Source organism: Parus major, chromosome 1 (genome assembly GCF_001522545.3).
Source record: "Parus major isolate Abel chromosome 1, Parus_major1.1, whole genome shotgun sequence".
Lineage (NCBI taxonomy): Eukaryota > Metazoa > Chordata > Aves > Passeriformes > Paridae > Parus > Parus major.
The window spans coordinates 13,092,522-13,116,759 of record NC_031768.1 but is presented as its reverse complement, the minus strand read 5'-3'; the positions used below and the strand labels follow the sequence as shown (position 1 = coordinate 13,116,759).

At 43.9% G+C, this 24,238-nt stretch overlaps 1 protein-coding gene across 1 annotated transcript; it reads left to right on the top strand.

The window, feature by feature from the left end:
- The first annotated feature begins 8,815 nt into the window (after positions 1-8,815).
- Positions 8,816-20,564, top strand: LOC107199817 (organic solute transporter subunit alpha-like). Its single transcript, XM_015617405.3, has 8 exons — positions 8,816-9,110; positions 10,549-10,700; positions 10,823-10,896; positions 12,256-12,414; positions 15,119-15,230; positions 16,129-16,275; positions 17,641-17,746; positions 18,223-20,564. The coding sequence occupies exons 1-8, from the start codon at positions 9,032-9,034 to the stop codon at positions 18,408-18,410; spliced, it is 1,017 nt and encodes a 338-aa protein (XP_015472891.1). The 5' UTR covers positions 8,816-9,031; the 3' UTR covers positions 18,411-20,564.
- The last annotated feature ends 3,674 nt before the right edge of the window (positions 20,565-24,238 follow it).

The window sequence follows — 24,238 nt, the reverse complement described above, 5'->3', positions numbered from 1 at the left end:
ATGATGTGACAGCTGCTGATAGGATGTGATTATTTTTAGTAATTTCTGGCTTATTATGCTCAAGGAGTAAGCTGATCTGAACCAGTCTTTTGGCTAATACAAATGCCAGATAATAGAGCAATCCAGACTCCCTCTGCAAAAAAGGCCTTTAACCTTATACTTTGGAATAAATCATAACAGTTCTGCCCAGCAAAGACAAACATTTTAATTTGGTTGCCACTTTTTAAACTGTTTTTAAAAAATGATACAATTCCAAATAGGACAAACATCAGAAGAATTCACTTGTCTATTTGTGTGATGATCAAGAAACGTTAATGTTTCTTGTCCTCCTGCATCCATCTCTGGAGGGACCCTTTCCTCCACACAGGTGCACTTCTGCCATTGCACAGATGAAAAAGCTCAAACTCAGGCTGCTTGGCTTCCAAAATAGTTCTTTCTAAAACTAAAGAGCTACTTCAGTTACTGTGAATCTCCTTCACTGTTGTATTCACAAGTCCCCTATTTCTGTCCAAATGAAGATACAATGGAAACAAAACATTTTAAGAGAACAGTATTATAAACCCCCAGAGTGAGAGAGGTTACTCATTATCAAGGCAACATCAGCACAATGTGAGTATTTAGCTGTTTTATACTGGAAATCACAAAAATGTCCATTCCCTTGGGAAGGATCCAATTCCTTTCTTCAATGCCTTGTTTCCCTCTGGCAGGCTGACTTGTCCCTGCCTGTCTCTGTGAGCTGGGGGAGAGTCCGTGGAACCCTCGGGTGTGACAGTGCAGGTACAGCAGACACACCAATTCCAAAAGGGAAAGCCCCTCAGGGGTCACCACAGGTAGTCAGAGGTTGCAAAAACATCCAGGGATGTGCAGACAATTTAGCAAGGTTTGTAAGTCCTCCAGCAGGGCCACCCCCAGGTTCAGGACAAGAGCTGCCCCTGGATTTGCAGTTTTATGTCTGGGGCACATTTCCTGAACACATGGATCGGAGGCACAGACACCATTTACAAAAGACAGGGACTTGCACTAGAGACAGCCATGCAGCCTTTCTCTTGCCAAAAAGTTTCATGATTTTCTGGTTTACTGTGACCTGTGTATTACTTCATAACACCCCAGACCATGCAGCTACCTCTGCACACTTCAGGTGTTTGTCTGAAGCCCAGCTTCCAGTTTTCACCTGCAGACAGAGCATCTTTGAGCTATTACAAATGTGTGCTTAATGTTTATTTGAAGCATAATCTTGTGTTTTCTTTCCAGCTAAACTCTGCTCCAGATGCTCTTGCTTCTCTACCAAACCTACTCACCTCTCCACTTGGCTCTGTTTGTGCATGGACAACAAGACCAAAATTCAAAACTGAATGTGGATGTTTGTGCTCTTCTTTCACCTTCACAGTTCACTACAAACTCAGATACTGCCTTTGGCTTTTCAGTGTTTTCTAAACCATGAATTCCCCACGCACGTAGCAAGAGCTATAGCACTGAGATAGTTTTAAAACAGCAACAAACTGAAAACATCCTTTCTTCTGACTGTAACTTTCAAAATAAAATTTCTATGAATTACTTAGAGGGAAAAAAAAAGTAGTAGCTTCAGTTTTTTCACCGTCTGTCTTTATATAAAGGTAAAAAATATATTTTCAGGCTGTGGCACTGATTTTGTAGGTATACAGTGCAGGATTTCACCCGTGCCCAGGCTGCTGGCACAGGCAGTCTCACTGCCATGGTGACTAAAGCCCACGCTGACAACATCTTGCATTTGTACATGTGTGCTCTTTTCCCCTTGCTTGCTGGTGGGTGCTCTGCTTGCTCCACAAAACAGTATATCCCTAATTTTGGAGCATGTTGTGTTTTGGGTTTTAAATTATACTACTATATTTTAATTATAGTATTATGTTACAGTTTTGCAGCTGTGCGTGCATGTTCTGGATTTGGGTTTGGATTTTTTTTCCCTCCCAGTAATAGCAGTACAGAGAGGGTAAAAAACATTTCTGTCATGTTATGACCTGTTGGAAGAAATGCGTGATGTGTCCTGCCCAGCACCTGACTGTTGTGAAAAAAGGAGTCTGAGTCATTAAGGGCAGAGTGCCTGAGATGCCCCAGCCAGATTAACATCAGTAATTTCTGAAGAGACCCCTGCTCTCCCCTCCAGGAAACTGCTCTAAACCATGATCTCCAACAGGGTTTTGGCTCTGCAAACCCTATTCCATAGGGAGGTCCTTAGCTTTTCCTAAGTTCTGGTGTCCTGAATCAAGATGAAAAGCAGAAACTTCCATTAAAAAAAGAAAAAAAAAAAAATATCAATGAACTTGTGCGTCATTTCCTCACTTTGATGCATTGTGTTTTTATTTAAATTACTTTTTTATATTAATGATTTTCAAAATGTTTCATATTTCAAAATTTGCTTTGAGCAGCACATGCAGGACAATTCCTGTAGGAAATGTCAAACTGAAATGTTTTTACATAAACCAAAGTTACAAAATAGCTTACTGACAATAAATCTTTTAAAAATCACCCCTCTCATCAGAAGCCTCCCTTCAGATGAGCTGGCATTTTTGACACAAAACCTCAGAATTCTTGACAGCCCTGCTCTAGAAGTTGGGGGTTATAAATCAGGACTGGAAAGGAAAAATCTACAGAAATTCACCCTAGAGACAGAACTTCTTAATCCTTATCTATTCCTTTTGATGCTCAAGATCTGTGAGGTTTGTCCTTGCCCATCAGTGCCCTTGGACACATATGAGATGCTCTCAGAGTGGCATTTACTTGGTCCTTAAGGCATATTTGTCTTACTGCTCATCAACAATCCTTTGAGGAAAAACTTCTTCCATTGCTGAAAAGCTCTGCAATCAAATATGTGTACTTTATCAGAGCAATGGCAGGGAAAATGCACTCCCTGCCTCCACTCTCCCTCAGGATGCTGATTGTTGGCTACCCCCCCTTACCACCAGTTTGGGGTCCTAATTTTATAAGGTTCTTTCAGCTCTTTGTTCTACTATGAAGCACTGTGAATTTCCTTGCTGTTATTCTACTGACAGGCAATCGCTCTAAGTTACTTAAAAAAGATAAGACAGGGCAAATAATTACTTGTAACTGGAGGAAAGTATAACAATACATTAAAAAATTAATAGTTTGATTCTGTCTCTATTTCTGCCCTTTATTGACTGCCAGAGACTTATCTGCTGCTTCAGAGGTAAGATAAAATCAAACCTGTTAGCTTCAGACTTAATGAAATCCTCTCTCTTTTCTCTTTTATTGCTTCTGTACTGATAAGAGTCTCTGTCTAAATTTTCCTCTTAAGAGCATGAAAGTTTCTGTCACACCTGATAGTCTTTTTAACGTAGAAATAAGCACTAAAATTACAATTCAGTTTTGTTGTTTTTATTTCATTGTTGTTACTACATTTATTTATTTTCATAGTTGCTGTCGTGATCCAGGTAAGAGGGACATCCCCTTATTAATTTCTTTTACAGTGACATAGATGTTCCTTTTCTTACATTAATGACTCACCTTTCCTGAAATGGGTAGTTTATTACTGGTGGCTGGTCAAAACCCAACAGATTTATAGTGGAAAAGGCTGACTTGCATGTAGGTCCAACTGTATATTATGCTATAGGTGAAAAAGAGGATTTGATTTAATTTAATTATTAAACATGTAGATTCCTTAGAAATCGAACAATTTTAGCTGACTCTTCTGGTTCTTATCTGTGTTTTCAAACTTGTGAGAAATGTGATGTACAGTCCTCTACAGCAGTGAAAATTGATAACTTATTTTTCTAACACGAATTTTTCCTGTTAGATTGAACTCTGCTGAACAGGACAAAAACTCAGAAAGTTTGTTTTCTTCCCTGTAATTTCACCAAGTTCCTCTGAATTTTCATCTAGTACTTCATGCTTGACTAAAGCATAGTTTTGTTTTGGCAGAGCACACAGAGGGAATCTAAATTTCTTCTAAAGGAAACTGGAGATACCTCTGAGTGAATGAAATCTAGATTTTGCCATTATTTTAAATCATCAGTTAGTATTATTTTTCCACTCATCTTTCATTTTTTCCTTCCTTGCTGTGAATGTTCTTTTTATTTATATTTGTTTCTTTTTGTTTTCCGTCAATTCACAATGAATGAGGAACCAGTTGCTTTCATTTGTATTGAAATATTAACCCAAGTTTAAAGACTCTTTTACACAAGTTTTTACTCACATTATGAGTAATTGTGAAATGAGTTTCTCGCATCAGTATAGATCACATCCTTTCATACAAGCATAGTTGCAAGTACTTTTATAGTGTTCCCTGTGTCCACACTCTAGAAGAGGTACTGTTGAAGCTCTACCTCCTTTTTCATTAAATTAGTGTACAAATGCAGAAATTCAAATCCAGCAACAGCACTTAAAAGGGTAATTACCTCTCCCTTTAATGAGTGTTAGGCTCTTTCTGGGATGATTCAGCTTACCACTCTGTATCAGTTAGCCTCCAAATTGTCTTAAGCAAATGCAGTGGGAGGAGGTTAAACAGTTCAAATCATTTGTCTCTGTCAAACTAGCTGATTTATCTGTATGATTGGAGGCCCATGACCAGAACTGTCAGCAGAAGAGAATCAGGTAGGCGTAGTAACCTTTCCTTCTGGCACTCTGGAGTATGTTCATCTACAACTCAAATCCTTTACTTTCTGCAACTGAACCTCAAATACCTACCTTGTTTTTTAACCTCACTTAGCAAATGCAGCTGCTCCGCACATTGGTATCTGTCCCTGGAGTTCACAGTTGTTGGGGCCCTTTCACAATCAGGTGGAACCTTCTCCAGGTAATGTACATTTTCACTGATTAAAGTAGTGTAAGGGTCTTGAAGTTTGTGTACCCTGCCAGGAGGTGAGTTAGCCTTGCCTCAGAACTGTTTGCAGTGTTAGGTTTGTGGTTGGATTTGATCATCTTAAATGTCTTGCCGAGACCGAATGATTCTACGAAAGTGACTACAAATCCCATCTTTGCTGTCTGCACTGATGATGCTGATGTCTGCTACACTTCCTACAACCAATATGTAATAGCCTATCCTATGTATCCTGTGCAATGGACCTTTGAAGTTGTCCTGTGAGATAATCTGCAGGATCTCCTGCCTGTTCAGTTTCTGAGCCAGGGCTGACATCAGGTTTTTGTCTATAGGCTTGGCCCACCAACATGGGGTAGAGGGGCTGTGTCACTTTCTGAAGGTCAGTATTCTTCCTTCAGGGATGTCGTAATTATTCTGCAAACACCTTCATTTCTGCCCCCTGTGGGGATGTGCTCTTCACAGAATACGGGTGGGAAGGAGTCTCAAAATATATACAACATGGACCTAGGTATTTTAGACACAGGAGGCTCAGACTTGCGAGACGCGGTCCCGGGTTTGTTGTATGTGGTTCATACACAAGAAAGAGGGGGCAAGAAAGAGGCCGAGATGCCTCGGATGCTATCTCTTAAACTAGGGGGAGAGGTGGTCAGGAGATACAGGGGGGTTACAGCCAATGGGATAGGGAAAAAGAAAGGGAGGTTAGGTAGGGACTAACCTTATACAAAACCAAGGGTGAGTTCTTCCCTTGGGACATACCATAGTTTTTTTAAATGCACTACAACACAGGGAGACACCAGAGATGGCATCAGCTCCTCTGCACCACACGCTGTGGGGCAATGATCACAACACACATCCTGTTCTACAGAGCTAAGAGGACTCAGTGAGGCAGGTAAAAATTAAAGCCATCATAAAAATGGCAGAAAGATAAGCATCTGCAGTGTTCTTCAAAAGATGAACACAAGTAGAAGCAAAGGGGCAAAGTAGAAGCAAAAGTTTCTTGAGAAGAAACAAGTCTGAGCTGTGCAGTGTCTGGAAGGGGGCTGAACCACAAAGCATTTGAAAGCCCGTGGTCAGTAGAGGCAGGGAACTGTGTTCAAAGGTGGTTTTTATTCTGAGGATCTGTGACAATCTCTTGATGCATCTAAATGGATAGGAGATCCATTTATAAATACTCTTCTATGATTAAGCTGATGGTGGCTTGGGGGTTGGTTGGTTGGTTGGTTGGTTGGTTGGTTGGTTGGTTTTCCATAGAAAATACTGAACTAAAAGGTTAAATCAAAAACTGAAACAGTGAAGCTGGGAGGAATACATACTCAGGCTTAAGAGAATTTGAAGGATTCGTTGCTGATATAGAGACACAGCATTTTGCTCAGAGGGCAGAGCAGAGAAGGCACCACTGAAGGATCTGGTCTAAGAAAGTGAGCACAGAGCAGCCGACCTCCAGCTGTGGTAGCTGAGGGATCAGGGCACATTCTTCAGTTTGCTTTATTACACTTAAACACTGTCAGGAAAATATTGTTGCCAAGACACAGTCCATAATGTGAGGAAGAGGTGGTGCACAATCCCTGCAGGACATATGACAGCTTTTAAGGAAGTGGGTCCAATGTTCAACCCAAAAATGGCAAATAGTGTTTCTAACAAAACAGAATCACAGTAGGTCTGTGGCTTTCTTTTTAGACTCTATTTTGCATGAGACACTCCAGTAGAAGAAGAGAGTTGGATGGACCCCTTCAGCAGCAGGTGGGAATTAATCCTTAACCTCTGAACTTCAGCCTGTTAATTTTCTATAGGTTTGAGACAGGAAACTCTCCAATGCCGTGTTCAGTGTCTGCTGCAGTATATGTTCTAAACTGGTATTTCTGAATGGCTTAAATATGAGTGTCAAATACAAAGCTGCTACTGAATTCAAGGAATTCTTGAGTCTCTTACACTTACTGTATGAATGTCTTTAACACAAGCACTGCCAAATGTGCCTCATTCAGAAAAAGGAATTCACAGGTAAGAGGATTTTACTTTTATCTTTCAGGGAATACAAGGAGCTGGCAACCAAAATAGCAACAGATGGGAATCCTGTTGTGTCTGCTCAGGAAGAACATTCAAAGGCCTTGGGCAGTCTTTAAAACTCAGCAATCCTAATGAGCTTTTGGTCATATTTTGGAATATATATATATATATATATATATATATATATATATAAAACCACCTGAAAATAGGTGGTTAAAAAAATCAAGCAAACTGTGTAGAAAGTGAATGGTCTTTTAAAGTAATTTTCCTGTCTACTAGCAACTGTTTCTTCAGGATGAGAAAATAGACTTTGAAATAGAAAATAAGCTGCAACTGTGTTGCACGGATTTTGCCAGTATGTTCCTGCAGCTGGGCAGCAGCAGATGTGCTGGATGGAGAATGCTCTGGGCAGACTGTGAAAACTGGGCAGATACCACATTCCAACAGCCACTTACTGTGGTATCCCTTCTGGTGAAACCAGGAGGCTTTCATCCTCACCTCTCAATGCAGTGAAAACAATGTCAGCAATGCCAAGGAGGACTCAAAATAAATTACTTTGATCTGTAACCAAGCTCTCCTGACTGTAACAGAACGGGCTGGCAGTAGCCTCTCCTGTTTTACTCCCAAATCCTGCCACTCTGGAAGAAGCCTGCCTTCTCTCAGTTGGGTACCTACTGGTGTTAGACAGTAACTAGCCCAGTTCTCCTCTGCATCCCTGTGTTCTTGCTGGCAGTGATTCAGTGTCTGATTTGTCCTTCCTGTAAAACCTTTGGAAATCCCGTGAAAACTGCAAGATGACAGCCCTTACCACAAGGGCCCTTGGTGCTTAAAAATGTCCCAAATTCTTCACCTCTTCAATTTGTTCAACTTTCTAGAACACCACCATGGTGAAGGGAAGCCTCCATACGTATTTTAGCTGTTTTTTGTCTTCCTTTATTTAGCCAAAAATTTTTCACAGTCCTTTGCATTTTGTCCCATCCTGATTCTTGCTGTCATTTTTGAGGACTGTCCATTGTGCCCCCAGGATCTTTTTCGTGAGGCAATCACTTATCACAGCATAGTTAATTAGGACTGTCCTGCTCCCCCCGGACACCACTCTGTGCTCATTGTTACAGTGTGTCCTGTTGTTTTGTCACTCAGCGCTGTAACCATTAGGGTTAGCCAGCTTCCAGCCCCAGTATCCTGAGCAACTTGGTGGGTCACCAAATTCCATCGTTTCACTACTCATTCCCTTTTCCTGGAAACGGCCTGAAAATGCTCAGGCTGCAGAAACAATCCTTCCAGCAGAGGAAACTGTGGGAAAGTGGAGACGCTCTCGGTGTCTACTGTGACACCGAGAAGCTACCCTGACTGTGCTTTCCTTTGGCGACTGACCTCGCTGCAGCCGAGAAAGCCGGGAAGCCTTTGGTGAAGGGCTCCATGAAGTCTCGCAAACACCTGTCCCATTGACCGAGCAGCTTTCCGCCAGTGCCCCGGGGCTGGAGGGAAGGCGGACACGGCCCTGGGGATCCCGCCCGCCCCTCGGCAGGTTCCAGTCCCCGCCTCGGCTGCCGGGACCCGGCTCCAGGTGCCCCGACACCGTGGGGCTGTCAATATGGGCCCGGGGACGGCCGGCTGGGTACCGCAAGCAGCTCCGGGCCGGTCAGAAACACGGGGAACAGCCGAGAAGAGCCGGGAACATCCGGGAACAGCCGGGAGCAGCCGTGGCCCCTGTGGTGACAGGCGGAGTGGGCGCGGGGTGGGCGCGCTGTCCCGGGCTCGGCGCTGTCCCGGGCTCGGCGCTGTCCCGGGCTCGGCGCTGTCCCGGGCTCGGCGCTGTCCCGGCTCGGAGCTGTCCCGGGCTCGGCGCTGTCCCGGCTCGGAGCTGTCCCGGCTCGGAGCTGTCTCGGCTCGGAGCTGTCCCGGTTCGGTGCTGTCCTGGCTCGGAGCTGTCTCGGCTCGGAGCTGTCCCGGGCTCGGCGCTGTCCCGGTTCGGTGCTGTCCCGGGCTCGGTGCTGCCCGTGCCGCAGTGCCGGGGCGCCAGGAGGCAGCGCCGGGTCGGTCCCCGCCCGCCCCGGCTCGGGGTAATCATTAACCGGGCCCGGCCCCGGCACCGCGCCGCGCATCTCCGGCCGCACTCACCAGGGACCGGCGCCCGGGCACGCAGAGACCCCGCCGCCCGTCCCCAGACCCCGGCACCGCCAAGGCATCGCTCCGGGGGCCGGCGGCCGCGCAGCCATGGAGGGCGAGGCGAACGGGACCCTGAACCCGTCCTGCGGCGCCAGCGAGCCGCCCTACTCGGAGGAGCTTCTCCGGAGTAAGTGTGGAGCGGGAGGAGAGGGGGCTGCCCGCTGCCGGGTGGCGCCTGCACCCGCCGGGCACCCGGGAGCTGCCCCTGCCCGGCAGCGCCCTCGGCACCTGCCCGCGGCGGGATGGCAGGGGCTGGCCCTGGCCCTGCCCATGCTGCTGCTTCTACCTGTGCCCCTGGCCCTGTCCGTGCCCCTGGCCCTGTCCGTGCCCCTGGCCCTGCCCGTCCCCCTGGCCCTGCCCGTCCCCCTGTCCCTGTCCCTGCGTGCTCCTTTGCCGTTCTTCCCCGGCGAGGAAATCCCCGAGCGGAGGCCGGCGCCCGCCTGTCCCGGCAGATCCTCCTCCTCCTGTCTGGGGCCCGAGCAGGCTTTGGGGCAGGGCGAGGGCACAGCGTGGCCCCAGCCCGGAGCCGCGGGTTGGGGATGTCACAGAACAGGGCGGGGGGAGCGCCGGGGCCGCCCGGGACCCGCGGAACCGAGCGCTGAACCGGCCCCTGGAGCTGCGCCGGGTCTCGGGCGCCGTCCGGTGAGATTTAAAGAGTGGAGATATCGACTGAGAAGTGCACTGCCCCGCCTGCAGCCAAGTCTGGAAGTGCCGGGGTTTTTTAAAGCAGTTTAGGTTAAAGAGACCGGGGCAGAGGCTCTGCTTTGCCTTTAGGTCGTCTGCGGGTCCGATGTACTGATGGTGAGTATGAACTCCTAAATTAAGCATGACTGCACTGCAGTGCCTTTTTCTGTCTCTGGAAACACATTCCTTGGGACAAAATGCACTTCAATTGTCAGTTGTGGGTCAAAGTTGATATCCATATCCAATGTCAATGGAGATATAAAACCTATCACCTATGGGGATAGGGAAATGTTGATACCCATATGCAACTTTAAGGGAGAAGCAAAAGAGATTTTGGTGAAGACACCAAGTTTTATATGAAGCTAGGTATATCAGGGACTTTTCCTTACATTGTTCATGTGTCCTACAAAATTCCATGGAGCTTCTAGTAAGTTTGCCTGCCTAAGGAAGTTTCATGTAGCATGCCTATGAACATATAATGGAAGCAGAGAAGTAATACTGAGTGAATATATGTTTGCTTGTAACCTGCCTGGAAAATTCCCAGGTTATGAATTCATTTCTGCTGCATATTTACATTCACGGAAGGATATTTGTCCCAGAATTCCCCCTTTCTGAAAGGGACTATTGCATTATGCTTCGAGAAGATGAAGGTGTATTCTTCCCACCTGCTGTCTGTGGATCCTGGAAAGATTTAGTAATGAACTTCAGTATTGGAATGGTTCTGTGGAGTCAATCACTGGTCTGCCTGTGTAACTAGGGATGAGCATAAGTATTTGCAGGAATTGACCAAAGAAGCTCCTCAGAGATGGTGTTGTTACATTAATATTTAGAAAGCTTATGAAATAAATCAGGACTTTCTGTTTTCTTTTCTCTCTCTGCAGGCCTTGACCTACCAGGGAGATTTCTCTTTGCAACCTTGACTCTGATGACGCTCATTGCCATTCTGGTGTTTATAGAGGAAGCAGTCTACATCTACAGGAAAATCCCCTCCTCCAAAAGATCAATCATAATTTGGATTAATGCTGCAGCTCCAGTAAGTTAACACAGAAATGAGATAAAATTCAGTGTTGAAAATAGGGCTTCTCTGAAAATCCACAGGGGCCACATGAGATTTATCTCTGCCCTTCATACAACCTTCCTCCCTTTTCTCTGTAGGTCATCTCTACTACTTCATGCATTGGCATGTGGGTTCCTCGCTCAACAATGTTTACAGATTTCACAGCAGGAATGTGAGTATTCTGCTTGTTTCTAGGTGTTGCTCCAAACCCTGAATTTCTTCCCTTTTAACATCTGCTGCTCTTGGTAACACTGTCATTCAGTAAATTTAACAATTCAGTAATTTTTTTGTTTGAGTTGAAATCTCTTGGCAGCTCTTTCCTTGGAGGTGGAAAATGCTGAAACAGTTCCCAGTGCTGCAGTCCCCTAGTGTGGGAACATCAGTATGAAGGATCTGTGACTCGCACGTAATTGATTCCTTAGATTGACAGTCTCTTTGGAGCAGTAGTCTGTCTTTCCTCTCTCTGCATGCCATGTGGAATGAGAGTCTAGCCTGTGACTTCTTCCCTGCACTTTTACTAATGATGAGCCCTGGAGGTCTATTATTAATGGTGCCAAGTGAGCCCCCGATGAGTATATCAATGTAAAAATATTCCACAGTTGTCCTGATGAAAGCACTTTATGTGTGAGCATGACAGCACCGGCATGCACAGAGAAGGGAGAAATGTGGTTCCTGCTTTCTGGGGGTGATGGTACAGCCCTGGTGGGCAGGACCGAGTAGGGCTATGCCATGGCCCTGAGCACTCCAAACCTGGGGATGACTAAAAGAGGAGGGACCTCACAGTTGCAGGGAACACTGCTGGAATGTAGCAGCGTGTGTAGGTAATGCAGATTGCCACAAAATTCCAACAATACAGTCTTGTTGCACTTCAAGTATTTAAATTTATTTAAATTAAAGGGAATTCAAATTCCCTTTTCTCCCTTGCCCAAGCTGCAGGCAGTGCAGCAGAGGACCTCTTTTATTGATTGGATTCCCATGTTTGGTGGCATAATCTGCAGTTCCTGGGTAGGGTTGTGAATGTGAAGCTGGGAAAGGAGGGAGAGGTGGGGTTGCAGCAGTCGGTGCTTTGTCTGCAGAGGAACCACACCCTGCCTGGGCCAGCACATTTGGTGATAGCTATTTATGTGAACCTAGCCATGTTTGCTGGTTGAAAGCCATGTTTGAGGAGAAAGAGGACTTGTTCTAAAAAGCTCAGACTAGTCAGAACTGGATAACTTATGGAAAAATACAGCCAGAATGACTGGGGCCAGGAAAGCCTGTGCTTTAATATCGACTCTGCAACCAGACACCAAATCAGTTTTGTGAAATTCCACACGTGCTCTGTGTCTTAGTTTATTCCTCTTTCCATGAGATTAGGGCTGTTCTGCTCCTCCAAGGTGATGGAAAGCAGAAGGTATCTCAAAGATAGAGCTAGAATTTTCCTTGATTGCCAAGCACAAGCTGTAAAAACCCTGTACGGAGGTGGCACTGGCCTGCACAGGCATATGAGACACACAGGCAAGTTTAAGCTGGAATACTCTTCCTCTCCTAGATTTTTTGCCATAGTTATCCACAAGTTCCTGATGATGATGATTAAAGAGTGTGGAGGCCAGAAGATGCTCCTCAGGAGGTTTGAAAATGGTCGCTTCACCATCAGCACTGGCCCCTGCTGCTGCTGCTGCCCCTGCCTGCCTCGTGTGCCCATCACCAGGTGAGTCGTCCCTTTACAATTTCCCAGCTTGAAAACGGCTGCTGGAATTCAGCCTGCTTGGCAGGGCCAGGCTAACAGCAAAGCTTCCCAAAAGTCAGTCTCAGGCCATCTCAAGATGTCTCTTTTAAACAGCATCATCACTTTGGGGCTGTACACTACCATTAATTCATTTCGTTCCTATAATGGAGAGGTGTGTGGGAGGAGAAATTTCTACTCTGGAAAACCTAATAATTGACATTTCAGTTTCTTTTCATTCCAGAAGGGAAAATCTTGAGACTGGGTATTTTTCACTAACAGAATTGTCAAATGGAGGCTCTCTTGATAGAAAATATCTCTCACTTTGATAAAATTGAAATGTTTCATTCTGACATTAACTTTAAAACTACTTGAGATTAAAATAATTTTTAGAACAAAAAGTAAATGTAATTCTTGCAAAGCTTTGTTCTCAATGAAATGGCATTGTCTGGTGAGGCAAAAGAAGATGTTTTCTTCTTCTAAACTTAGCATTAAAGCATCTTTGAGAAGTAGGGTAAGGATGGACAGCTACAGGAGCCAATATACTGCAACATAAACTTGTCCTCCTTTGAGCACTGCCTGGTGCTGCTCCTGCTCTGGTTAACATCACCCCGTCACTTACACACCACTCCACAGCCTGGACACCTCGTGTATTTCCCTGAGCTTTCCTACTGGCATGGAACATGAAGCTGTTTCTCTCATTATAAGCAAAATCTGAGAGATTGAGCTTACAAAAGAGACTTTTCTATGAGGGTGTGGGCTTTAGTGTCAGAGGGTCCTAGAGGACTGTATGATCTGCTTGAAGAAACGCATCAAACAGAACACAGCACAATGGTTTCTGATGCATTTTCAAAAATTCTAATTTTTATTACAATCATTTTTCCTTAAGCTGCCTCATTTGGTATTAGAATTTAAACTTTAGTTTCCATAATTTTATTTTAATAGAGTAACATTAAATATTTACAAGGGGATGGTATGAAGAAGAAGAGGTAGTAAACCAACCCAAAGATGCATGTTTGTTTTTCTTCCCATGTCTGTCACCCTCTGTATAGGTTGTGGTAGCTGGGAAAGTGGGAGAGGATCCCCCACTCTGCCTTGTTGTTGTTCAGCCCAGTGGCAGCTTATGCAGGATGATGTCAGCTACAATGGACTCATTTCAGGAGCCAGACAGTGCCTACTACTACTGGCAGGAAGGACAGCTCTTGGTTTAAAATTAAAAAAGGCTTTTTGCTCTGCAGAGGGCTTAGGCCTCCTTCTCCAGTGTCTGCACCACAGGGAAACCCATCTGCTCTCTGCTTCTTATCTCTAGCCTTTTCCCATTGCAGGGTACCTTTTTAAAAAAAATGTATTGGCAAGCTATACATGAGTAAAGTAATGTTTCTCATGTTCCTTCCATAGGTGTCTTATGGGGAAACAGGAAGCTACCCCAAGGGAGGGATTCATTTTTTTAAAAAAAAAATCATATCTGCAGTGCTGGGGAGAATAACAAAGTACAGATGAGGCAATGTAACAATCCATGCAATAGGGAGAGATGTGGCAGAAGAGGTCTGGTGATCAGTAAAGATGGGCCCATGTTAACAAGGGAAACAACTCGTGCCATTGCAGTGACTGCACTGTTTGTCATATCTATTACTATTTAAAGCCCTCTGGGACTAATAAATCTTTGAAAAGGCACACACTAAGAGGCTGGCCCATTGCAGGTCTTTCCACATGTGTTTGTACTGTTGATAATCCCGTGGTTATTAGCTATATTCATTGAGCAATTCCTATAATTCCTGGTTCGTGGCTATATCCTTTAGCACACTAAATGGCAGTCTGTTGTCTGTGAGGCATTGCTGATGGCAGTGTCAAGAGCCCAAGGAACTCCAGTGAAAACAACACTGAAAATATGGGAAACAATGCACAGTAACAGACTAAAACATGAGACAGCTGTAGTAGCTGCAGCTTCTCCTGTAAAAGGCGAAGGTGAGTTCAGTCAGTCTGTTTTTATGCCCTCTGTCAGAAAGTTCATCTGCCCCTTTCCTGGTGGACTTTAGTGCTGGCTGGCCAGGTTACATGTGTGTTCTGGACCCACATTATACTGACAGAAGTGAAAGAATCCTGAGCTGTCCTGCTGTCCTTGTGCAATTGACCAAGTGAGAGGCTGTTCCTTTCTTCTGTTAGACTACAGAGGAGCAAACCCAGATTCTTACATGGTATTCTTCATGATGCACTGAAAAACTACCAGTCCTTTCAACTAGGTCTGTGTGATTCCCTTTCTTGATCTACCACAGGACTAGGAAGTGGCTGAACAGGCTGATTTGTCCAATTTCATGGGAGAATTGAAATAATAAGGCAACAAGGCAAGAGCAAATGGCATCATTGTTCAGAAACCGGTTATGCAGCTACTGTCTCCCTGGTTGGCTTCAGGGCAGAGAAAGACATCATGTTTTACCCAGCTTTGATTAGTATGTACTTGCTGCAGAGCAAGAAAAGTACTATTTTTGTAGAGGCTTTATTAAATAAACATTGGGAAATTCTTGGAAATATTTTCTAATCTTGAAGCTGTTCCTCACCAAATTTTAGTAACATGCTACAGGATTGGAAAAGTTTTGCAGTTGACAGTGTCCAGAAAATGTTATTAAGGTTGCTAATAAGATCTAGGCCTAGCTAATTGATTTAATTTTACTTTATGTTTTATTTTGGCCAGGCAAACCCTCTTTTGGCTGAAGCTGGGTACCTTTCAGTTTGCTGTCTTTCGGCCTGTGCTCATATTTTTATCAATAGTGCTTTGGACTAATGGCAATTATGTCCTTTACAATGTAAGTAACTATTTTAATCAGAGATGGTTCTCAAAATCCACAGGTTTTAGGGATTATGTAACTATCTTAGCCTACAACTAATCTGAGACCACTTCCATGTGAGTCCTCACTGTAGTCTTTTGAGATCCTGATATAATTTCTACCTTCCTCGACTCTCTTGGAAAGGAATTGGGCATCAGGGGGTGGCAGGGAGGGGCTGGGCATCAGATTATGTTCCAGTGCATTTCCCAGCTTGTATGGTTAGAATAGCAGGACTGCAAATTGCCCTGTGGGATGTATCTGCCTTGTGTTTTGTAAGGTACAGCCTTAAGAAACAAGTGTATGTATTGGCATGATAACAGGAAGCCTAATTCTATGTTTTTCAGCAAGTCATGGTGATTTTTATCTGTGCAAAATAAAAAGATAGTACAGTACTTCTGCTTTGTACCATGTAACCTGCAAAATTATGGAGGAATATGTATCTGATAATGATTTGGCACCTTATGGGTAACTCAGACTTAAAGTAATATTTTTGTTGTTTCATGTTATAAAATGAAGAGCCCACCTGAGATGTCAGGCTGAACACGCTCTCATGAGCTGTTGAGCATTGCCAGCTGCTGCTGGGATCTCTGAAAAGGCACAAACTCCATGGCTGGCAATTGCAACACTGACACAAGGGCTTGTGTCACCTGGCACCTCCCCAGGCTGAGCACATCTCCATGTTGGTGCCTGCAGGAGGAGAGCCTGTGCCAACACTTCAGTTTGGTACTGGGTGCTTTCCCCATGTAAAACCCAGCAACTGCTGCTGCCACCAGCTTTCATGGAGATAGAAAAAAGCATTTTAACATCATCCAGTTCACAGCTTCTTCCTGGAAATGCTAAAGTAAGGTTGTGTAAGGTTGTGTGATTTGCTTCTCAGTTGTCTCCCAAAGGACCTGCACTGTGGATCAGCTGCTTCATTGGTGCCCTCACTCTTTTTGCTCTGTGGGCAGTGGGAATCATGTTTCGAAAAGTTAGGATTCTCCTTAAGTGTAAGAACATTATCCCAAAGTTTGCTCTTTATCAGGTGAGAACTTTAATATTTCTGGTAAGACTTTCTCTTAACTACTGATAATACTCTGCCTCTCTAGTTCTTGCTCCTTTGTTGAAAATTTATGGTATTTTTTCCCATTAAATACACTGTGCAAAGCCATCATTTTACCTGATTAAAGCTGCATCACTTTGAAGCACTGTCCTTGGCTGCTGTTCAGTTTCACTTTGAGCCACTTTACCTCTAGTCTCTCAGGAGTGCTGGAGATGTGAAAGCCATGTAAATCTATTTATCTTTAGACCGCTAAAATCACAACAGTGCTTTCTGTGGGACTTGAAGGAAGCTTTGTAGATGCGGTGTCCTGAAATGCAATGTTAAAATGCTGGTGTGTACCTCAGAGAGGATATGTTGCATTGTGTGGGCGGCTGTTGTTTGAACTGTTTCAGCATCCCACAATATGTTGCTTTAACAGTGTTTTTCTTGGCCATTCTGCACTTCAGAATTAGATAATAGTGAAAATACTGGCTGCAAATCATTAAATAGTAAGGAAGAGAACCACACAGGTTAGATTGAAAAAGCACAGGGACAAGGCCACCCTCTTCCACTTCACTCTGAATAGAGTCCAGCAGAATCCTTGGATATAGGTCCTTGAGCAGGACATACATGAAGGCTGGTACACTGAGGTGAGGCGAGCACTTGTAAAGGCAGTAACAGGATGATCACACCTGCAAAGCTCTGTTAGGGTGAATTCAGGTTTGGGATGGCAAACTCTGTTGATGCAAGGGTTTAGACTCAGGCAGTTCCAGCAGCAGCTACAGAGGCACTTGGATGACTCCATGGCAGCTGAGGTTTGGCTCAGTGCAATGTGATGGGCAAGTGGTGGTTGCTGAACTCAAGCTGTGAAGAGTCCCTCCTACCTTCTGGCAAAGAAGCCAGCCTCATATCATTTGGGGACCACGACGTCAACCTGCTGTGGCAAAAAGAGGAGACAACAGGAAAAATATTCTTTGAGTCTTTCTTCCATTAAAGAAGAACATAAGCTCATGGGTCAAATTAACTGGCATTTTTAAAACACTATTACCTATTATTCAGAACTCAGTATTATTTGAAATCCCTGCTGGGAGGTCTGTGTATAATGTACCTCCCAGCTGAGGTTGAATGGGCTGAGAAGAAATACTTTTCAAGTCCAGGATTAATTTAACTCTCCTATTCAGAGCAATATCCTCCTGACCTTAAGATGAATTCTGCAGAATGGCAGGCACCCTGCTGGTAGAGAGGGGAAAGGGAGGGCAAGCAAGGAGGAATGAGGCAAAAGAGGTTCTGTTATCAAAGCAGAATTGTTATGTGAACTATAAACCCCTTTCTAGTAGCTAAGACATTTGTTTTCCCTTTCTGGTGCAGTTTATTGTCATTCTGAACCACCTGCAGACCACTATTATCAACATATTCGCTACACAAAAAATAATTCCCTGTGCTCCACCACTCTCCTCTACAGCAAGAGGATCATGTAAGTTTTTTGGGGAAAGAATGTTCTTCATTTACTTATAAAAGTACCAGTTCAGTGTGACTAATGCAATCTCTGGTGTTTTCCCAAAATACAAATTTCACGGTATCACTAGCTTTTGGAGAATCTCATTTTTTAGTTTAAAAACAAGAACAAAAGTTTTATAGCTGTCATGGCTGTAGAGAACAACTTGATAATGAGAAGAGCTGGAATCAGAAATGAGAGGAAAAGAAATCAACCTGCATAATTGCTGTTGAATCTCTTGTGTTTTTGGATGCATAATTTATTGCACACTTATTGATGGGCAATGCTGGAATTCTGTAACTGATGTCATTGCTGAGTGTAAGAGACATGGGGACAGGATGATAGAGTTTGTTAGAGAAGTGAAAATTAATAAGCCAATTACTCATTTTTTGAATGATAGTAATTTCCCCTTTTGGGGGCTTTTCTTTGTCTCCCTTTTTCTTTTTTTTTGGCAGATATAGCCCAGCAGCTGCTCATCATGGAAATGTTTCTGATAACTGTAATCTCCAGAGTGGTCTATCGGAGAAAATACCATGACCTAGAGCCCCCGGAGTGTGCGGCTGAAGAACCCGGGGACAAGAAGCAGACTCCTAAGATTATCCTGAATGGTGCAGTTGTTGAAGATGGATTGCCAAAGATTTAGAAGCCTCCTGTGCTCCTGTTTGTGCAGGAGCTGTAAGATCAGCTTCAGGAACTTGTATATTCTTGCACCAAAAATAGCCACTGTCCATGTCGAAACAACTTCTGGCAGAAATGCCTGTGAGCTGCAGTACTGAAGGAGCAGTAAAGACAACTCTTGATTCTCCAGCCATGTATGCATGGTGTGAGTGTTTTTACACCATGTGATTTACTAAGATTTTATACCACTTTATACTGTTACTGAGCACTTGATGGTGCCAAACTGTCTTACAATATGATTTTCTTTTATTTTTATTTTTTAGCTATTAGAATGACCATGATTTAGAGTTAATTCAGAGTAATAATTTTTCATCTTTTTTGACTTTTAAAAATCTTATTTCACCCTGGACTGCTGTCATATGTCCAACACAGCATTTTTCCATGCTTCCTCCATTACCATAGATCATCTCTCACTCTATGCCATGAGCTCACCATAGTTAATTCTGATCAGTAAATATAGTCTCATATGCTTGTTCTGAAATCCCCAAACCCATGTGGGCTGTCCACCTAGAGAAACAATGATCTCTCTAGGGCAAGATTTTTACATTCCTTGGCAATTCACCTCCAAAACTGGTAAATACACAGTTACTGTTTGTAAATATGTCAGGTGTTCTTCCTGTAGACAGCAGGTTCTCTGTCACTGGCCTAGAAAAGGAAGGTAGGATTTGGAGTCTGGGATGTCTTCTGCCACTGGTCTGTGGTGTTACATGGTGCTGTGGTTCTCTGCTTGGTAAATGGGGATAATGATGCTCAGGATCCTTGCACTAACAGGGTCCATGAGGATGGGAGTGACTGGAAGGACTATTGGGGTGCTGGTCATCAGCCAGCAGACCATGTGCCCAGGTGGTCAAGAAGGCTAATGGCACCTGGCCTGTATCAGTAATAGTGTGGCCAGCAGGACCAGGGCAGGATTGTCCCACTGGGGAGGGCACACCTTGAATGCTTTGTTCAGGTTTGGACCCCTCATGACAAAAAGAGCATTGAGGTGCTGCAGTGTATCCAGAGAAGGGCAAGAGAACAAAGCTAGGCAGTGGGAGTCACAGTATATTTTGGGTTGGAAGAGACCTTTAAAGGTCATCTAGTCCAAGCCCCTGCAGTGAGCAGGACATTTTCACCTAGATCAGGTTGCTCAGAGCCCCATCCAATCTGACCTTGAATGTTTCCGGGGGTGGACCACCTGCCACCTCTCTGGGCCACCCATTCCATTATCTTACACCTCTCACTTAAAAAATTTCTTCTTTATATCTAGTCTAAATATTCCCTCTTTTAGTTTAAAACCTTTATCCCTTGTCCTGTTGCAACAGGCCCTGCTGAAAAGGGTGTCCCCATCTTTCTTGTAGTCCCCTTTAGGTACTGGAAGGCCACAATAAGGTGGCCTCTTCCCAGAGCCTTCTCTTCTCCAGGCTGAACTGTCCCATCTCCCTCAGCCTGTCTTCAGAGGCTGAAGTGCTCCAGCCCTCTCAGCATTTCTCTGGCCCTTCCCTGGACCCAGTCCACCACACACTGGGGCTTTATTTATAGCTTACACTGAATTAAAATATTGTGTTCAGTTTGGGAATTGGTGGGAAATTAAGTATTCTGAAAACAACTAGTGAACCACCTGAAGCAGAAATTGGGGCTGACTTAAAATGTTTTCTTCTTTCTGACTGAGGTCAGAAAAAATATTTTCTTTAACAACTGAAGGATTCCATTATAGTAGGAAACTTGAATTGTTTTTGTTTTGAAATGTTTGACACAATTTTTATATTTAATCTCTTTTTCTAAGTAGACATTCTGGAAAATTAATACAGACTCTTGAACTGCATTAATTTGAGAGAATCTGCACTTTACCCTTGAAAAATAATTTATGTGAAATTTTTTACTCTGCATTAGAGTGAGTGCATTAGAATTAACTGGGATCAGATAATTTTTCTTAACATGAGAAATCTTCTTAATATATTTTAACATTATGACTATCAGCATATTCCTAAAGCTGCTTTATATCAGTGTAATTTAGGCCACAGGTACATATATAGGCATGAAGAGTAATACTGAATTTCATAAAAGCATTTGGGATGGTTTGCTGTGAGTTCAATAAGCTTCAAAATTGGAAAATAAAATATTTTGATTTGGTAAGGCATCTTTGTGTTTTCTGTAGTGGTTCTGCAAGGAAATGCTTTGATGGGTGGGATCTGTGACATGGAAAAGCAGATCCATGTGCTGTAGCATGGAGAGTGCATTTGAAAACTGATGGAGTGTGTAAGAGGTGGTGTCTGTGGGTCCAGAGGAGGCTGCTGGGGCACAGCACAAGTCTTCACTCATCACTGTTGGGCTGGTATCTGGCATGTCTCTGCAGTGCCTGTCAAATACATCTTGTAAATATCAGTGTGGGCCTCATTTATCCACAGGTATCACTAGCTGCTATGTTTTTGGATAGTTATTTAATACTTGTTGTGACCTTCATCTGGCATACTTCAGCAATAAGGTGTGTTGTGGTGATTGTCAAGCAGACTTTGGGTTTGGCAGCAAATCTGTTTACTATGTACAGTCATGGAGATCTTATTACAAACATCACTTACTTACACAGAAGCCTTTTCAGGGCAAGATTGGACATACATTTTCTTAAATACATGACTAAGAGCTTTCCTGAGTTACATCTTATGTGACTGCAGCAGAATGTGTGGGCCTTATTGTTACAAATTTTTTTTCCTTTTTTTATTTTAATTAAGACTTTCTTGCCCTCCTCTGGCTCAGACTAATAGCTGTGTCCTGCCTAATGGAGGTGCCTGGAAACAGGTGGCCTCATTGCAGGGCCTACATTCAGGTAATGAATAAGGTAATTTTATTCTTAAAATGAAAACATTGCAAGTCACCACCTCCAAGCTGGACCTTAATCAGTCTGGGGATGGAAAAACAAAACAGAGAGCCGGAAATTCCTCCAGTCTCAGTTCTGATAACCATCCCTTTCAGGTCACTTTCAACCATGTGTTTGTGATTGAAGTATTTGAAAACAGTTGACAAGAGCTAGAAAATAAATTTCACAACTTGTTTTACATAGCTGTAGTAAAGTAATAAATGTTAGGGTGAGAGCATAACCTTTATGCCATGTTTGCCTGGGATTATCGTGTGAGGAAGGGTAAAGGTAATATTATCAGTGTTTTCTGTGATTAACAACATTAAACAGAGATAAGTGTACACAGAGGCGTGTGATTGAGGGCTAAGAGGCTTCAGGCACGTGGAAGTAATTTATTAGAACATGGGAAAAGATGAGTCATAAACTTTGGGTGTCCATGTGCTGAAGATGCAGGCAGGAGAGTGAACACTGGCCATGAAATCTCCTGGTGTCATGTAGGGGAATCCAGCCCACACACAAGGGGGAGGAAATCTCTAACACCTTGTAATGCTGCAGGACTGAGGATCAAGTCCCTGATCTTCCTTTCCACCTGTCCTTCAAGCTATTAATTTTAAAGCAACACTAGCTGAATCCCTCCTTTTCCAGAAGACTGTGGTCTGGGCTCCTGCTGGCTGCAGCATGGGCAGTGCTGGAACCTTGAAGAGGTTCCCTCAGCAGAGCGCCTTGAAAGGCAAACTTTGCCATGCCTTTGTGTTTCTCATGTCTCAGGCCTCATGACTCAACACCCAAAGGATGTGTTTCAGGAGTTAAGAGGGTGCTCTGCTGGCTATAGATCTTCTTATCCCTACATCCCACCTTCCAATTGTCCTGTCTGCTCCTTCAGCCTCACACTTGGCTCTGCCTTGTTCTCCCTTACTTTAGAAAAAATCACGTGTGTACCCATCAGGGAGGATGTGGGGAGGATGTGCAAGGGTGTAGGCTCATGCCTGCAGACTCAGGACAGCTAGAGAGCCTACTTTCTGTGCAATGTCTGTTTCCAAAGAAAAGCCAAGAAAAAATACCCACAGCAACAGCTGTTGAGCTGGAGTAGGGGGAAGAATTTGGGTTATGCTATTAATCTGTTAGAGAGTGTCCAAAGGAGGACACGAGGGTGGTGAAGGGCCTTGAAGAGAAGCCGTGTGAGGAGAGGCTGAGGTCACTTGGTCTGTTCAGCCTGAAGGAGACTGAGGGGAGACCTCACTGCAGTTACAACTCCCTGTGAGGCGAAGAAGGGCAGACACTGATGTCTTCTTTGTTGTGAGTGGTGATAGGACACAAGGGAACAGCCTGAAGATGTGTCAGGGGAGGTTTAGGTTGGATATCAGGAAAAGGTTCTTCACTCAGAGGGTGGCTGGGCAATGGAACAGGCTCCCCAGGGAAGTTCTTACAGCACCAAGCCTGACAGAAGTGATCAGGACAGCACTTTGTGATTTGGGCACATTTGAAGAAGTGTTTGGACAACACTCTCAGGTACAGGGTATGACTCTTGGGGATGTCCTGTCCAGGGCCAGGAGCTGGACTTGATGATCCTGATGGGTCCCTTCCACCTCAGCATATTCTGTGATTCTGTTGGAATACAATCAGTGGTAAATTGGACAAGTTTGGGCAGGGGTAGATTTATTATAAGCAGTAGAGAAGCCCTGAAGACTCATGGATAACAGAAAACAGCAATCATTTGCTGCACACCTAATGTAAATGCTAGAATAGGTCTGTTGCAACAACCCCACCTATTCAATAATTTGAATAATTTGAGGCATTTGGCTTCCTTACCCTTGCAAAAAAATCTGACTGCTGCTTTTGCTGACAGCCATTCATGTGTTCCTTCAGGACAGCTCATGAATGTACTTGCACCTGCTTAGCTCCCAGATGAAATGGATGACTATTTTTAGGACACAGTTTCTGGGGGAAGAGGGTTAGATAGCATGCTGATTTCTTAACTGCTATAGATCCCACAAAGTGTTAGCTAGGTGATTCTAACAGTTGTCTGAATCAGCATGATCATCTTTGTTTTAGCAAAAGGGAGCCAAAGCAGGGAAATCTAGAGGACGATGTCTCTACATTGTACTGGTTGACAATATAAAAACAATCAAAGCAACATACTGAAAAAGCTCAAAGACCTATTCTTGCAGAATATTCTTTTTCTTTCTTCCCCCCCCTTTCAATATTTGCTGCCATTTCTTTGCATGCAAAAGAATTTTGTTACATCTATACTGATGCCACTTACTGAGAAAAAATTGAGCAGTGGGTGTGCTGCTTAAGTCTCAGAATAGCCTTTTTTACTCTTAAAGCAAGGAAAATAAATCCCTACTGTGGAAAGTGCACTGAAAGCCAGGAAGAAGATTTTTTACATTTTTGTGTGAGAAATCAGACAAATTTTGACAATATTTGGGACCATTTTAGTCAGCTCTAAGGAGAGAGAATTGTCCAAAGGCAATTTCCTTTTAATTTGCAGGTGTCTTTTCCTTTCACAACTACACCTAGGCCCCATTCTCTAAGACCTAACTGCCCAACGTCCCTTATGCAGGTAGGATCACAGCATATGTAGAGAACTAACGGTAGGATAAAATTACTCCTGTTTCCTCTGTGCAACTTAGCAGCTGAAGAGTGTCAGTCTCCCCTGTAGAGATTCAGGCATCAGATCACAGATATCATCTGGGAACTAAGGAACAGTTTCCACACAAACTGAAATTGGTACAGACATCTTGGAGAACTGCTAAGCTGTGAGAAAGTCCTGCCAGACATTCTGCAGAGCACAGCCATAGGGAGAAAAGGAAGATTGCTGCCAAGGGGCAGAATATTGATACAGAGACACTTAACAGCTATGGGGCTCTCAATGAGGAAAGAACAACAAAAAAAGCATTTAAAACTGTAAAAGTACAACCAAGTAGCCCAATAATAGCAGCTGAGAAATGTCAAGGCTC